General features: G+C 37.8%; 3 protein-coding genes across 5 annotated transcripts in view; all 3 read left to right on the forward strand.

Moving 5' to 3' along the window:
- LOC141781548 (hemicentin-1) overlaps nt 1-8,764 on the forward strand; it is a 35,346-nt gene extending 26,582 nt beyond the window's left edge. The window contains exons 19-23 of the mRNA XM_074657368.1: nt 3,247-3,352; nt 5,353-5,619; nt 5,706-6,038; nt 7,934-8,188; nt 8,265-8,764. Coding sequence (XP_074513469.1) covers nt 3,247-3,352; nt 5,353-5,619; nt 5,706-6,038; nt 7,934-8,188; nt 8,265-8,272 — 969 coding nt within the window. The 3' untranslated portion in view covers nt 8,273-8,764. The remainder of the gene's footprint in view (nt 1-3,246; nt 3,353-5,352; nt 5,620-5,705; nt 6,039-7,933; nt 8,189-8,264) is intronic.
- A 1,329-nt stretch (nt 8,765-10,093) lies between these two features.
- On the forward strand, nt 10,094-11,440 carry cmc4 (C-x(9)-C motif containing 4 homolog (S. cerevisiae)). Of its 3 annotated transcripts, none has more exons than XM_074655991.1 (4): nt 10,094-10,237; nt 10,319-10,382; nt 11,031-11,174; nt 11,282-11,440. In XM_074655991.1, exons 2-3 carry the CDS (start codon nt 10,325-10,327, stop codon nt 11,156-11,158), a joined length of 186 nt encoding a protein of 61 aa, XP_074512092.1. In that variant the 5' UTR covers nt 10,094-10,237; nt 10,319-10,324; the 3' UTR covers nt 11,159-11,174; nt 11,282-11,440. The 3 variants fall into 3 exon arrangements, with proteins under 3 accessions (XP_074512092.1, XP_074512093.1, XP_074512091.1); XM_074655992.1 differs by having other exon boundaries at nt 11,285-11,440; XM_074655990.1 differs by having other exon boundaries at nt 10,095-10,237; nt 11,031-11,440.
- Nucleotides 11,441-12,286: 846 nt separating this feature from the next.
- Nucleotides 12,287-17,110, forward strand: LOC141780678 (hsp90 co-chaperone Cdc37-like). Its single transcript, XM_074655989.1, has 9 exons — nt 12,287-12,434; nt 12,547-12,737; nt 13,655-13,936; nt 14,310-14,415; nt 14,506-14,621; nt 14,766-14,888; nt 15,974-16,156; nt 16,253-16,324; nt 16,440-17,110. Exons 2-9 carry the CDS (start codon nt 12,630-12,632, stop codon nt 16,593-16,595), a joined length of 1,146 nt encoding a protein of 381 aa, XP_074512090.1. The 5' UTR covers nt 12,287-12,434; nt 12,547-12,629; the 3' UTR covers nt 16,596-17,110.
- The last annotated feature ends 691 nt before the right edge of the window (nt 17,111-17,801 follow it).

Consider the following 17,801-nt stretch of genomic DNA (forward strand, 5'->3'; position numbering starts at 1 on the left):
AGTGTCTGGAAAGAGTCTTGCTCAAGCAGAAAGATCTAAAAGATTTTCAATGTCATGGCTGAGTATTTAGATGATTTCAACAATGTGGACGAGGTCTTTGAATTCAATGGCTGCCCGTATCTATTTGAACCAGAGTATACAGATATTCAGATTTCACAATGAGACTTCTCCTTGAGCAGGACTTAGATACAATAACAAATAGACCGGATCAAGATAAAGGTAAGAAAATGTTTTATTTCTCTGTAGGGTCCTTTCCATAATGTTGTCAGACACTGAAAATAACAATCTGAGCCTGTCTATGGCAAAAACAAGCACTTTTAGTGGACGTTACGTTACGTTGACGCTGCTCACTTGCCCTCGCAGCTCATTTTGTGTCTGCCGTCTACAGCGTTCTCCCTCAATACTGGACCACTTTCAAAAATTGTTGTCGCCATTATTCACTTAGACAAAAAAACATGTGAAAATAGGGTCCAGGTTGATAAATACCAAAGTTACCCTTCAAACAAACTATCTGGTGATAAGTCATAGGATGCATGACTGGGTACTACTTAATGGTGCTGATTCAAATGCCATTATTGCCTTGTTAACTAATCATTTTTTTAATTCTACGAAGCCACAACAGATCACATTTTAGGACAAAACTGGAGTTGCTCTAAATGATGTTTTTATGCACTCAGGTACATCTTGTTTTTGTTTTCCACTACATACTTTCCAGACACTACAATACAGCCACAGTCATTACTTGAGAGTGCTCTGCACACTGCAATGGGGCACAATGTTGATAACAGTAGTTTTATTATTATTATTATTATTATTGTATGAATACATTTCATGTTCTGCAAAACTATTTTTACCAAATGATTTTTTTATTATGCGCTGGGGCTGCTCTGGGATGTTGAATTATTTTTGCACTGAAAAGACTGACTGTGCCATTTCTGTGATGATGTGTGTACAATTTCATACGATAAGAAAATCAGTTATTGAAATGACTTGATTATGAGACACTAAATCCTGTGTTAGTCATACTGTACAGTTTGTCTGATGTACCAGTAAAAAAAAGTACAAAACGCTGATTTCTTTTTGCAAACCTTTATTATGAAAGTTGAATTAATTGAAAACGGGATAGTTGGAGAGAGAGAAGATATTTTAAAGGGACTGTACAATCAAGTGGAGACACTACAGGTGAATAGGGTAAAAATTAAACAAATACATATCGCCATAAAAGGTCCCCAGTTGATTACTTACATTAAGACAATTTTTTCTGTATTACAAGTTGTATGTTTAAACATGCAAATGAGGCATCATCTTATTAAATATGTGCTAATTTTTATACATTTCCAGAACAGAAACTGAACATTGGATAAAACCAGATTCAAAATTCTTGTTTCATTTTGTTGTCATATTAGAGTCAAAAGTTTTTACAGAGGGAATATCTGTATTTATCAATCCATAAATCAGAAAATACTGTCAACAGTCATAAAAAAACAAAAACATTTCACCATGTTTTTAGAAATCAAATGTTCTATAAATCAGTCTATGAATGATATATGAACAAACCCCTCTGTAAAAACCTTCAGAATATAGATAAGAATGAAACTGGAAAGTACTGTATATATACTGTATATAAGTGCTACTGAAGAGGAGATTTCTGGGAAAAAACGGCCTTTAAAGATATGGATTGTAAAATATTAATAATAATTTTAAATATTGAACTAATAGATATCACCATGAAACGTCCTCAGTTGATTACTGACATTAAGACAAATATGTTTTCTGAAATGTTATGTTTAAATATGCAAACGAGGCATTATTTAATGTTAACTTTTGATTAATTTAGGAGAAATCTACAGACACAAATAGACAAAGTAGTAAAATAAACACCTAAATGTGTATTTGGATGTTTTCTTTCCACTCTGAAAGAAGACGTGTTATGGAAGCAAAATAGCCCAAAATCTTGCAAATTGACCAATGCATGAAAAGCAAATCATTTTTCAAACAATTAGCTTCTCTGTCAGTGACATCCGGGGGCAGAATACTGATTGAGGCAGTCAAACCGGTGTCTTTCATTTCTATGTTTCACTGCCACCTTTTGTCAACCTCTTTCTCTCTGGCTCACATATACAGTGCTGAGGCTGCCATACTAATTAGTCCTGCACAAAGTGAATGTAAAGGAGAGCCCACGGTTGCCAGTATAAACCTATTTCTTTTCTGAACCATTTTCTTTATGTTCAGTCTCTGTCATTCCCACTAGAGGTTTTGCCAGAAAGCACTGTTTGTGTACACTCACTGTGTTGCCATAACAACCTGGCAGAGTGAAATATTGCTCAATTTGTCCTGGAGTTATAAAAAGAGTTGTATTATAGACACACAAGCTTAACATACTCCTCTAGAGAGCTTGAAGAGAGAACATGAAATGTACAACTGTACATTGAGACTCCCCAGCTGTGCTCTCCATGAACACAGCAGAAAGAAAGCATCCGATTACTCGCTCACTTGCACTGCGGTTGCGGTCAGAGCGGCTACGCTGTGTAGCATTCTGGTCACAGTGTGAGGCTTACAAGCTGCATGCTGCACCAACACTGCTGCCTGCTGGGATTTCACAAAGCATGGAGTTCAGAGGAGACGAGTATGCAAGCAGAACCCAAAAAACTGGCTTTTTGACCACAGCCAGTCATGATTAGACATCCAAACAACAGATTCAATCACTGGGTTGAAAGCATAACATGGTCACACACAAGGCTGCAAACTATAACTATATAATAGTAATATAGTTCAGATTTATGTCTATATTTACATGGGTCAAAGTTTATTCTTTCAGTTTAAAGAAGAAAAGAACGATTTCAACGTTCAATACTTGATGTATTGGTATACTTCAAATATACATTTTGTCAAAAACATTCTGCTCTGCTTAGACTATAATAAACCGGATATTTAAAATGGAAAATGTGAATGCTAAGCACAATATTATCCTCTCCCTGTACTGTACAGTACTGTGCTCCTGTGGTAGGCCTATTGTATGCCTACATTATCCCTGTTGGGACATTTGCTGTAGTGTTTGTAATTTCCTGCTAAAATGCTTATAAGATCAGTGCTGTACAAAGGATCAGGCTGTGTTTTTCAGAATCCTGCCACCTGTTAAATTTCCCTCTTTCTCTTTCACCCCCCACCCCCAAAGTCAGCTGGGATGAAGGGGGCCCTTTTGTCCCAACATAGTTCCCTGCAGAGTTGCCAAGTTGCTTGTTCTAGTTGGAATTTTCTCTCTCTCTCTCTCTCTCGCGACGGCTCGGTGCAGAAAATAACATGGGAAACAACTTTCTGAAATGGATTCTGACGCTTTGCATGTTTTACTCGGGTAAGATGTTGTTGTTTTTATCACTTGTTGGGGTTGTAGATTATGTTTATGTTTAGTGCTTATGAAATAGTGGTGATGTAACAGGCTACTATAACCTTTAGTCGGTGATAATATGAACATGAGAACGACCATCAGAGCAACAAGTTAATCATAACATTGTGATTAGTATTGTGTGTATTATAGATCTTTGTAGCATGGAAATACGCCTCTTTGTGTTTGGATGGCTGCACTATATTCTACAACTAACTTTATGAAACTGTAGGTCTAATTCTGTAGTCCTGTACATCAGGGGTTCTCAAACCTTTTTGGGGCCAGGGACCCCTTTACAGGGGAGAAGATTTTCCAAGGACCCCCACATAATTGTAACACTGATTACACATACTACTCTACAACAGGTGATCTACGATAAAATAATCCTTTATTAGTCCCACAGCGGGGAAATTTGAAGGATTACAGCCACAAAATGGTACAGTGCAAAAAACAAAGAGACATCAGTAAAAAACAAAACAAGATCTAATAAATAAGCAGGTAAAGAATAAATATGTATTAAAAAATTAAAACAACATATCAAGAAAATAGACTGAATGAGTGGGTGGGTTATTATTTCACATATGAATATGACATGTTGATATTGCACATCTGAATCATTTGATAATTACCTCAGTCAGCCAAAATGAGTGTGGAAAAAATATGTCTCACAAAAGAAAATGAAGACACAATCCCCCTGTGACATGCTTACTACCATTTGTACTCTTAGATGCCATTGGAGCTATTTATATTCTATAACTACTTCAGACCTGTTTCATAGTGATAAACAGAAACACATTTCAATTGAATCATATTAAGATGAGATAATCCTTTTAGTAAATTTGCAGTGTTAATGAATGTTAATACCACTTATATACCTTTAAACAGAGGGTGATTTTATTCAAATTGCATTTGGACTCAACTTGACAGCATTTATATATATATATTTCAGAAAATAAACAGTAGCAAGACTGGCATTGTCAGAATAAATCCAGATATTTAAACTTCTAAAGCTGACTTTCAGTAAGTGCTTCAACTTTAAAACACTTAACTTATTGCTGTGTGTCACAATCATATCAGTTTCTATTGGCCCAAAGCTGACATGGGTGGAAGTAATGGACACAATATGTTGTTTTACTGGTGCAAATGGTCCCCATCTGTATATATGTACTTTTTAATGATACAGCACAACTTTAGAATTTATAGCAAATTATTTCGCAGAGTGACACTTTGAGAATCACTGCTACAGATTAAAGGTCCAGTGTGTACAATTTGAGGGAATCTATTAGCAGAAATGTAATATAATATTCATAACTAGGTTTTCTTTAGTGTATAATCACCTGAAACTAAGAATTGTTGTGTTTTCATTAGCTTAGAATGAGCACTTCATATTAACATAGGGAGCAGGTCCTCTTCACGGAGTCTGCCATGTTGCACCGCCATGTTTCTACAGTAGCCCAGAACGGACAAACCAATCACTGGCTCTAGAGAGAGCCTTTCAAGTTTTTACGTTACCTGAAGGCCACCTTGCTTGTATGGGCCCAGACACACCAACCCAACAAGAAGAGCTAGCGGCGATGAAGGCTGCCCGTTGCATCGCCTCACGTCCCCTTTGTCCAAGCCAAAAATTTGAATTCGAACACACCGCAAAGACTAAAGCTACCAACTCAGTTGGTTGCAATCTGCAACCACACCACTAGATGCCGCCAAAACCAACACACTGTACCTTTAAGTAGGCCTACAACGTGCACATTTTGTTGCCATGGCATAGAAATAAATCATAAACAAGATAGCTATAGATTAATTATTATACACCGGCGTATTTTAGAAATATTAGTCAATTCCTGATGTACAGTGTGAGTTTCCTGTGTGTGTTGTAACAGGGTTACATAGTAGCTACAGCCTGCTAGTTTACTAAAAATGACAGGTGTATTGAAGGTGATGATGATGCGGACTGCTGCTGTGTGTCTCAGTGTCAGGTGAAGGTTGCTCACTCATCCTCAAGCCCTCCAGGGTCGTGGTGGGCTTCGGGGAGCCGGTGTCGGTCAGCTGCGAGGCTGCTCGCCCGGTGCGTGTGCTGGGCTGGGAGTCGGCCATCAGTGCTGCACACACTCAGCAGGACCTGTCTGTCCAGTGGAAGGTAGACAGCCTCATTGACTGGATAGAGGAGCCCATCTGTTATGGTGTTTTCTTCACAGCTCCCAGACAGTGCGAGGAGAAACTCAACCTGGTCCTGTACAGTGAGTTAGCCCCTGTTTTAATACAAAGCGTTGAAATGGATGGCTCACATTGTTTGACTTGAACTTTGTGTGTATTATTCATTTAGAAACCCCGGATAGCGTCTCCATCCGGCCTGTGAACAACACCGGCCCCATGGTGGAAGGAAAGGAGTACCAGCTGCTCTGCGAGGTTCAGAACATCGCTCCGGTCCAGTACCTCACCCTGAGATGGTACAAGGGGCAGACTGAGGTTTACAACCACTCCTTCACCGAACTCACGTCTTCCTCGCCTGTCCAGGTGTCCTCCATCCTCATGGTCACACCAACCAAAGCTGAGAATGGAGCTCAGTACAGGTGCGTAGCAGAGCTGGAGCTCGGACCAGAGGGACCACAACCACCTCCTACTGTGACCTCGGAGCCTCTTAATGCCTCTGTGTACTGTGAGTCATGAAGTTAATCTGATCATATGTTTTATACATTTGTGCCCGCAAATCAAATGTTTAATTTCCTTTAGTGGAAGTTTTCTCTGGGCTTGCATAAGCACAAAAACATTTTCTAAATTGGTCAAATCGTTTGGCTAAAAAGTGAGTTTTTCTTATATCCATTTGGGCACACGCGGACTACAGTTTTTGCAATAGACTCTGATATATTTTAAGGAAAAAATCAGTAGTCCCGTGTGCCCAAAGACTATATATCATACGATAATAAAATGGCTGTATCTCAGAAACCACAAGGAGCACAATCAAGTATCTGGTATCTATGAACTCATAACAAGTTCAATATCAAAGATATTAGGGGTAGTGAGTGCCCAATCTGTCCAAGCTGCTCGATCCGTTCCGTGCATGTGCGGGCGCGGCAACCCAGTATACCTTTGCGGGAAGACCTGCCCCTACTCTGCTTCTATTGGCTACTGGCTTCCAACAAAGAGACGCAAAGAGACGAAACTCTTTTGACAACAGCAACATTTTGGACTGAAAACCCTTTTTATATTTATAATATTTTTCAGTCTCAGTAGAATACAATAGAATAGAAATCATTTTGTTTTACTTTTGTACGGCGCTTATAGGCGGACGTTTTACTGCCATCCGGTTGACGCTTTCAGTCCAAAATGGCGGAAGCGTAGCTCAGCTGCAGGGCGCTGACGTTGTAATGGAACAAACGATTGACTTTCACTTCTTGGCAATATACTATACGTTCTTTGCTTATAAACCTAAACACTAACGGTATGCAGCCAAGCTATGATGCTAACCGGAGCCTCGGAGCTGCTGTGGCTGAGGAGAGCAACTCAACCACAGCAGCTCTGAAGGCCGGCTACCCGGTCCGAACACCGGTTGTTTCATCATTAAATTCACCTCTGAGAACTTTTGGGGCGAGAAATCAACTGTGTAGATTTCGAATATCAGTTTTACGAAAATTGATTGAAGTTTTCGGAAAGCTCACAGAACCAGAGCTTGCTGTCAAACCAGTTTCTGGAGCTTCTCAGCTCTGAATATGTCAATAAATTTTTGTGAAACTGCCAATATTCAAAATCTACACAGTTGATTTCTCACTTCAAAAATGTTCCGAAATGAATTTAATGATGAAAAAACACATCGGTGTTCGGACCGGGTAGCCTGCTTTCGGACTGCAGCTCCGAGGCTCCGGTTAGCATCATAGCTAGGCTACTGACTATTACCATTTAAGTTTAAAAGCCAGTAGCCAATCAGAGGCAGGGTAGGGGTGGGTCTTCCCGCAAGGCATCCTGGTTAGGTGAACCCACACACAATTTAATATGGAAAACATTTAATGTGGTAATTTGGAGGGATTATTTATAATTTTTATCAATTCTTGTGTAGTAAAAAAAAGGTTTCCAAACCCAATTATTTATAATTATTTATTATTACAACTTATAAGACATAAGTCAGCACGTGAATGGGGTTTATGACTAGAACAATTTGACACACAGTGCTGAGCAGCATCTCAAATTAATCTTCAGGTTCCCAGCTTTCAGATGATGTACACCACTTCTATGTGACATCTACTGTTGACCTGCTATCTCCCCCTAAAGACCCGCTGGACCCCTCTAACAAAAGACAAAAACAAATCTATTGTCAGTCTCAGAGGGTTATGTTAGCGTTTTTCCTCATTTAAAAAAAAATCCTGACTATTGATAAAAATGTCAAAGTTGTACTGTTAGCTACTTGCCCAAAGTCTGTCCGTACCAAATTTCAAGACTTTTGACCAATCAAAACAAATGTTGTGGCATTTGTCCTTATCATACTAAAGATGGTCTTTGGACACCAATGGGTTAATACATTGAAGATGGTGCATCTTATCCCTGTGATCTTTGCTCTAGTTCCCCCAACATTCCTCAGTCCTGAACCAGAGGTTTTGGACCTTGTAGCGGGTGCTGAAATCACCTTGAACTGCGCTGCCACAGGAAACCCCACACCTGTGTACAGCTGGCAGTCCTCCAACCCAATGCAGGACAGGATGGAGGATGAAGCAGCTCTTACCTCCTCCTCACTGCTGCCAGGGACCTACACCTGCACCGCCTCCAACACGCTGGAGAAGAAGAGCAAGCAGTTCATTGTCAAGGCCATGACCAAAGGTATAAGGAGACTCTGAAGTGCACATGGTGTCTTTTTACACGGCGTCCTATAATCAGCATCTTCTTTTGCTTTTAGGTGTTTGAAACAAGAGATGTTGAGATGGGATCAGATGACCACATTGGACACACAATCACAATCCAACTAAGGGGATTTTACTGCTGCTGCGTGGAAATGACAATGCATTCATGACTCAACAGATATTTATGAGGATCTTGCAGAATTAGTTCTCATTTATAAAAAATATATTTGAATATACTATGTTTGGTAACTGTCATTTAATTTGTCAGTATTTTTAACATGAATGTTTTCTGTGAGATAGACTGGTGTTTTAGGGTATAGTTTATGCTTTCCATGTGATATCCTGTCTCTAATTTATATTTTTTTGGCTAGACTTATTTTCGTATTAATGAAATCATCTTGTAACATTGCAAATGTGTAGCTTGATATAGCAATGATGACTACATTATCATTAATGTTTGCTGGGAATTTAATAGAAGATCAGCAGGCCATTACTGTAAATATGAACTGTTTCTTAATTTTCTTATCTTTATGAATAAAAGTTAAATGGAAAAAAACAGTGTTTTTCACTTATTTATATAAGACTTATTAAAGGTAGATTATGTATTAATATTACAGTTTTTTGTACTGCAAAGATACAAAAACTGGCACTTGTGGCACAATTATTGAAACCACTCATATATGCATCTATTGACCACATTGTCTGCTTTACACTGTGTTTGACATTCTAAAACACACTTTTTGCAAATAACTACACAGAGTACTCTACATTAGACACATCATTCAAAGCTAAAAAGCCTGTGTGTTGTTTGCTAAACACTGACTTTGAAATACCACACTCAATTGTCAATCACCTGCACCCAGAATGCACCTGTTAAAAAACACCTTGAACCAATCGAAAAATCTGAGCTTGAACACTAAATAGGATTCTCGTTGCTCTTTGTTGTGCACAACAATGGAGGCCAATTTTGTAGAGAAAGTTAGAAGACTGTAATTGCATTGCACTGAGAATAAACAAATGTGTTTGTTTCACCATTGCATTAGTGTTCATATATATGTGTGTGTGTGTGTATGTATATACTGTATATTAGGGGTTTTGGATTAAAAACTACCTTTAAAAATTATAAAATTATAAAAATTATATAAAAAATATTATTTTATATTCCTTTATATGTTTTCACGTTTATATGTTTTTTGTTGTTGTTTTTCTCTATGTGTGTTTTCCAAAACCTCCCTTGGATAATGTTAATATATATTATATATGAATACAGATCTGAATGATGAATGAATTGGTTGCACTAATTACTTAGGGATACATTTATATTAGAGGAAAACATTTCTTTTTCTGCAAGGGATTTGAACTTTAACTGCTTCAGGGTGCAATGGTAAAAAATGTTCATACTATGTGCATGTCTAGTGAAATTTTTTTACATTAAATATTTATAAATATATATATATTTATATATTTATTGAGTCAAATATAGTCAATTTTGCCTCTTTCCTCAAGTTTATTGAATTTTATTTTGAAATGTGGCTGTATATATATATATATATATATATATCGAAGGGGGGTTGGATTAAAAACTACCTTTAACAAGTCCTGTTCAAAGCAACTATTTATTTGTGTCTTTTATTCCACTTTGAATGTCTTTGGTGTCCTCACCTTCCACCACCAGGTATATATACTGTATATATATATATATATATACAGTACAGTATATGAGTACACTACACAATATATATATATATATATATATATATATATATATATATATATATATATATATATATATATATATATATATATATATATATATATATATATAGTGTACTCACCTTCCACCACCAGGTGTCGCTGCTGCACTTTTTTTATCAGATGATTTAATTGGCTGTCGACTCGTCACGTGATCAAAACATTGCCTCATCACGGAAGTGGCATTAGTTTAGCGGCTAACACTGGTAGCAAACGACCTTTAATCTCAGACTTTACCGGACTAATACGTCCTTGACAACCATCCTGATCGATAAAGGTGTGAGTCAGTCCTTTGTAATGCAGTCGCCTGGTGTGTATTGACAACTTCTTAGTATGTTTCCACTTTATTTCCTTCCAGGTAACTATGCCCCAGAAAGATCCGTGTCAGAAGCAAGCATGTGCGATCCAACACTGTTTACAAGGTACATTAAAACAGACACTTCAATGTGTTGTTAAAAATAAGGAATATGGAGGATGTTTTTGAGAAGAGATGGAGTCTTAACAGAAGGAAAAATATAGTTACATGGGTTAACATGCATACACACATATATATATATATATATATATATATATATATATATATATATATATATATATATATATATATATATATATATATGCTTGGAGGTGACCTGACGTTAAGGAGGATGCATGTGTGTGCCTATGTAAATGATATTACTATATATTTGCTTTTTATTTTCTCTTAACTTATTTGTTGATTTAATTTATTATTACTCTCGTATTTTGTATTATTTTTTTGTTTTTCTTTTTTTTGTGTTTTTTCTTTTTTTGTTTTTCTTTTTTAACTCTATTCTTTCTGTTTGTCATTATTATCATTGTTAATTATTTTGGGGGGTTTGTTCCGGTTTTGAATGTTGAGGTTGTTTTCTCTAGAGTACTTGATGGGTTTGTCTGTAAGCTCACCTACATAAAAGTTGGTTTATAGACTGTTGTAATTTACGAACAGTGGATTGCATGTATGAAAACATTATTTAAAAAAAAAAAAATGTGTTGTTAAAGCAAATCCCACATCATCGTTTAACTAACTAACTCCGTCCTCCTGTTAACAGCTAACAAATACGTGGAGAGCATGTGTGAGGATGTGATCAGGGAGATGAGGCGCTGCTGCAAGATTCATGCTGGAAACTCCATCTGCTGCTCCGGGTTCAAGGACTCACCTCCGGAGAACAAAAAGTGACACATAGCAGCCTTTGGTATGCTTTTGATGGGGATAATGGAGGAGAGAACATTGTATCAATGTGTTATTGAATGTAAAAGTGCACTTAAATTACCTTTATTATCCTTTATTTTCTTCTTTTAGCAGAAAGACATATAAGAACCATGGAGCTGGCAAACTAACAGAAACCATTATTAATGTTGTTAATGTTAAAATGTCACAACTCTCTGGTGCAACATAAAGTGGAACATTATAATGTAAGCTGGCAAATGTTGTATTTATTAAATGGAAATGTTTTCTGTGGCTTTTCATGTCATTGTGTCCACACCCTGTTATCAAGTATGAGGCACATGTTTGTGCATGTCAGATCTGAACTACTGAGAGTCATATTACAGATGTCCCTTTGTTAGAGGCCCTGCACACCTCATGGTAAACCCACACAGGTGATTTAAATTATTTTTGACTGATTAGATCAGGGGTCTGCAACCTCGGGCTCCGGAGCCACATGCGGCTCTTCAGCTCTTCTCCAGTGGCTCCCCTGTGGATTTGAAAAGAAAAATTTGTGGAAATGAATAACTGTTTTTTGTTTACATTTTCAATTTTATTTATCATTGTTGTAGGTCTATGGTACGACGATACGACGGGGTATTATGGCCACATTGAGGAAAAACAATAAATCTGAGATTTCGAGAATAAAATCATAAGTTTACGAGGAAAAAGTCGTAATATTATGAGAATAAAGTCATAATATTATAAAGTAGTAATTTTCTTTTTTTCTCATAAACTTGTGACTTTATTCTCATAATATTACAACTTTTTTTATAGTAATATTATGACTTTATTCTCATAATATTACAACTTTTTTTCTCGAAATATTATGACTTTATTCTTCAAATCTCCGATTTTTTTTTCCTCAATGTGGCCCTAATACTCCATTGTACATTTGCACTTGGGCCCTCACTGCATTAGACTTATATACTAAATTATTAACATTATGCCAGGGAGGTTTTGGAAAACACAAACATATATAAAAAAAACAAAAAAACATATAAACGTGAAAATATATAAATGAATATAAAATAATATTATTTTTTTATATAATTTATTACGTCTGTTAAATTAATTTATGAATGTGAAACAAAAAAAACGGTTGCCAAAAGAAGCTCTTCTTCTCTGTCTTCCGACGTCATACGTCGTACGTGTGACGCAGTGACGTGCTGACGTCAAACGGAAATTTGCAGCAGCAATTCTTTCTAGAAATCAGTAGCAGAGTCTCGACCAGTCTAAACCACGTTAGGTGCGTTTATCCAAGTTTATCTGTGCTAGAAACAGCCTGCTGCTGCTCTGAATACTAATACACATTATCTGAAAAGTGCTGCGTTTGAGTGATATCTGTTATCTGATTGTAGATTGGAGTTATCTTCGTTTAGCCCACTGAACTTAGCCGAGTCATAGCTCGAAGCTAACGCTGTTCGGCTGCTATACTGGCGTCATGTCGAGGATAGACTACAGCGTGTGGGACCACATCGAAGTGTCTGATGATGAAGATGACACCCATCCCAACATCGACACACCCAGCCTCTTCAGATGGAGACACCAGGTATTTAAAGAGGTTTATAGTCACTGGAAGTGGTGCACATTATGCTATAACCATTAGCTGCTTCCTGTGCTGACTCCAGTGCTGTATACACCATGATTATATTATATATAGTATATTATTATATACTTAGCATATAAACTGTGTTACCTTCATCACATGTTTTGTGGCTCCAGATAGTTTAGGTTTTTTATTTTTTGCCTAAAATCTATCTTTTGATAGTAAAGGTTGCTGACCTTTTTAAATAAGTGAAAAACACTTAACCATTTAACTTTTATTCATAAAGATAAGAAAATTAAGAAACAGTTCATATTTACAGTAATGGCCTGCTGATTTTCTATTAAATTCCCAGCAAACATTAATGATAATGTAGTCATCATTGCTATAACAAGCTACACATTTGCAATGTTACAAGATGATTTCATTAATATGAAAATAAGTCTAGCAAAAAATAAATAAATTAGAGACAGGATATCACATGGAAAGCATAAACTATACCCTAAAACACCAATCTATCTCACAGAAAACATAATATTTATAAGTATTTAATGTAAAAAAAATGGATTAGACACATAGACTGTAGATAAAGAGATCATAACTCTCCTCAGAACTCTGTGAGTGTGTACAGACTTTTTATTCTATTTGTGTTGTGTTACCACATCCACCACTTTCAGCTCATCAACAACTTTACCACCGGTCATTGTGAAACCCCCATCCAGCAGCTACATGGCACTTTGTCTTCTATGTTCATTTCAGATCTGGGAACTGTTTGTCCAGTTCAGCCTTCCCAGACAGCTAGAGACACACAAAATCATAAAGTAGAACTTGAAAACTTGCAATATCTAGATACACAGACAACATGAAACTCTTGTAGCTGTGGTTGGGACTGATATGTGACCTTTTTAATATGTGTACTTCAGGCACGTGTGGAGCGAATGGAAGATTTTCAGAAAAGAGGTGAAGACATGACCAAGGCGCTCGGTGACAGCCGGCGTAAGCTGGCAGAGGCACAGAAGAAAATGCAAGAGCTGAGCTGTTCATCAACGGATGACGCCAAAGCAGAGCTGAGCAAAGCCCAGTCTGAGGAGAAGAAACTGAAAAGAGAGGAGCGGGATATGGAGAAGAAAGTGGCGGAACATAACCGGGAAGAGAAGAAGATGCCGTGGAACGTGGACACGCTCAGCACGGAGGGTTTCAGCAAGGTGAGGCAGATACAGGGGGGGCGCAGGATGGTTGTCATACCTAACAAAACATGACTTAGAGCCTGTTTTGGAATTTGCATGGTATGGTGATCATTTTCACCTACATTATTCACCAGCCCCTATTTCAACAAAATCATAAGGCTTAGAAGATTGTAATAATACAATAGTAACAGCTAAATCAATGTTAACAGGACTTCAGACTATCTTTTTTCATTGGTTGCACTGGTGCGCCTAACCTTTTCTTTACTTTACTTTACATATCTCTGACCCTTCTTGTAAGTTTCTGATATGACATTTCTGATGATGACATTAGTTAATCTTTACACCCCTAATTTCCATTTCTAATTTCCCACTTCCACTGTTTGTCCACCAGAGCGTTGTCAACGTCAAACCTGATTCTGCTGATGAGACCGAAGAAGAGAAGGAGAAGAAGCATAAAACCTTTGTGGAGAAAAATGAGAAGGAGATCAAACATTTTGGTAAGGATCATTGACATCCATTCTTCCATGCATGTTACAGGGTGTTGGTATTATAGGAGAGATGGTCCTTCATTGCTGTCTTTACTACAGGCATGTTGCGACGTTGGGACGACAGCCAGAAGTACCTCTCTGACAACTCTCATCTAGTCTGTGAAGAGACGGCCAACTACCTGGTCATCATGTGCATTGACCTTGAAGTTGAGGAGGTAAACATTACAACTCGTATTACAAGTTAGTGTTATGGGCTGTAACTCAGAGATACTCTATATCTGCCACAACTTGTTTTCTTTACACAGCCATTGTGTGTTCTTTAAAATATGTTCATTAATCTTCTTTCTTTTTTTTTGTAGAAACACGCATTGATGGAGCAGGTGGCTCATCAGACCATTGTCATGCAGTTCATTCTAGAGTTGGCAAAAAGCCTCAAGGTGGACCCCCGCGGCTGCTTTCGGCAATTTTTTGCCAAGATTAAGGTGACTTAACTGTGTTTGTATGCTATGAAAATAACTTGTAGCGCTTTTTGACCAAAGGTTCCAGGAACTATGGAGGAAACCGAGAAACTAAACTCAGAACCTAAACTAGGAACTAAAGTTTTCCACATTCCTGTTTGCGTTTCCTTCACATCTGAAACAACTGTGTGAATATTAGGCAAATTAGTCCAGTGATGGTTTGAAAACAACAGCGTTTAGAAATTACATTTTCAATTTTACACACGAAGAATTAGCACAGGTCATCTTGATGTTCTTTGTAGTTATTGTTGTGAGACTACATGTGTTTCGGACCAAACAGTTCTGGAGCTCCCCCGAGAACTTCATATCTTCAAGGGCTTTTTTTCTGTGAGCATTCACACCGGCAATAGGACCGCTGAAGTGACGCAAGCCGTCCGGCGACGCTCGCAGCACACATCTCCAGCTGGGAGATCGGCAAGCTCGCTACGTTCCACAAGCTCTCTTAGCATTTTTTAGTAATATAAGAATAAACAAACAACTCTGTTACATGCCACAATCATATAAACACAAGCAAAATAGCCGTCACGAAAGTATCTTTTGCGATTCACTATCGATTTGCAAGTGGGTGTCGTTTGTCTACTGTGTTAGCTCGCCGAGCAGCGGCTCTCACTCGTTCTTTGGCTCAGTGGGTGTGTGCTCATGAATGCGTTAACTTCTCGTGCACTCCTCTCGTGCATCAAGCGTCATGTTTTTGTAGTGTTTTTTTTTTAGAAAAGTTTAGATATTCTCAACTTTCAGTGCCAGGCACGGAGTCGCATCGCTCATCAATGTCACTTGGCCCAGGAGAGAGAGAGAGAGAGAGAGAGAGAGAGAGAGAGAGAGAGCGAACGAACGAGAACGAACATTTGATTGCTCGGTTGCAAGCACACAGCCCCACTCCACAGGCACACTGCTGTTTTGCAAGGTCAGCAAAAATAAGACTTTCAGGGGGTGTTAAGTTTCTCTATAAGTTCCCGAGTTCCTCAAAAGATCCCTGTGTTGGAAACGTCACAATAAATGCAAATACTGAAATGTTCACTTAAATGCTAATGATGTGTGTCCCCTCACAGACAGCGGATGTACAGTACCAGGATGCCTTCAATGACGAGCTGGAGTCATTTAAGGAGCGGGTTCGGGGCAGGGCGAAGATCCGCATCGAAAAGGCCATGAAGGAATATGAGGAAGAGGAGAAACAAAAGCGCTTGGGACCCGGAGGGTTGGATCCTGTTGAAGTGTACGAGACGCTGCCAGCTGTAAGTTCTTTAGTTTTTAAGAAGACTCGGGCACCCTCGTTTTCGTATTATCTTGTCAGTTTAAAAATGCCTCACAAAATGTGTTCTTAATCACAGGAGATGCAGAAATGCTTTGATGATAAGGACATCGGGATGTTACAAGATGCTATTAGCAAAATGGACCCAACGGTAGGTTTCTTTGTTAAAGCCTCTGCTTGGAATCATATTTTAGTTCTGTAAATGTATAGTTATCTGATTCATGTGTATTTTCAGTTAATAAGTGTGGTTGTTTTCCATGATTTAGGAGGCGAAGATTCACATGAAGAGGTGCATAGACTCGGGGCTATGGGTCCCCAACTCTAGGACAGACGATGGGGATGAGAAAGAGGAAGATGCTACCTACGAGGAGGTGAAACTGGAGCAGGAAGAAACTAAGAAGGAAGAAACCAAGAAGGAATGACCAACATTGATCCTATGATCTGTTGCTTCTGCAAATGTACTTGTCCCACTGTATTGCCGACTCCACTATGTGTATGACTAGTTTGCCAATCATGGAACAGTGAAATAACTTCTCTTAAATATTTAGCTGACAATTAAGGGATTAGCGTTCACCTATCTGCACAACTGCGTTGCATCGGTAACTCCTGCTTGGAAAAGAAACTGCTGCTCTTGTTTAGCTCTTTTATTTGTTTCGGCTGTATTCTGACCTTTATTTGTGTACACCTGTCAGTTTGTGTGGGAGTGCCTGCCTGCTTCACTTGTGCTGTTGTATAGTTGTTCTATACAGTTTCAGGTTGTGCATACAATGAATTGGATGGATGGATTTTTTTTTTTTTGTCATTTCCAAATTTAAGATTTTGTTTGTTAGACTTTTAGGGCTTGAGCAACCAATGTATTCAGATAGTTATTTCCCCAAAGTGACATTTTCTACAAACTTGCTTAACTAAAGGTTGAATTATATCCAACTACTCAAAACCAACGTGGTGTTGTGGTTGTCTCTAAAAACTCAAGGTGTGGGTGACTTTTCAAATCATAAAGTTAGAGGTAAAAAAATGTGAGAAAATGATCCATCTGCAAGACTTGTTTTAATTTGGAGCAACTGCATCTGTGCATGGGTTCTCTAATGAAGCAACACATCAACATTCAGTGGTACTGTAGGTAAATAGATGGATATCGATGGCCTTTGGTACAGCACCTACAGTGTATTTTAATTGTTAAAAGGACAGCTAGCTCACAGTTGATGTTATTTTTCATTTAGTAGTTAATTTAACATGTTATGGTGCTGCTAACATGTAAACAAACATGCGTCAGTTAGCCAATATAATAACATGTTATAGTTACATGCTATTTTTTTTATCAAGTTTATAAGTTAGTTTATTATTATATTTCTGTTGTCATTCCTTTAATAGTCATTGTAACTGATAATAATGTGAAAATCTCACACCGTTGCAACCTACAACAAATATCAAACACAAAAAGTAGTCCCAAAAGTGCTATATAGGTGTGGTTGGATTCTAAACTTTCACTTTCAATGCTTTTATTTTGAAGGTGAGAGTGTTTAGTTGGAAATATGCTTGATGTCAGAGAGCTGAAATTATAGAAATAAACTAATATTAAGTGAAACAGCTTAAACAACAGCACCTGACACCTGAATTGTGACACCAAA

This window comes from Sebastes fasciatus, chromosome 13, assembly GCF_043250625.1.
Source record: "Sebastes fasciatus isolate fSebFas1 chromosome 13, fSebFas1.pri, whole genome shotgun sequence".
In the NCBI taxonomy this organism is placed as follows: domain Eukaryota; kingdom Metazoa; phylum Chordata; class Actinopteri; order Perciformes; family Sebastidae; genus Sebastes; species Sebastes fasciatus.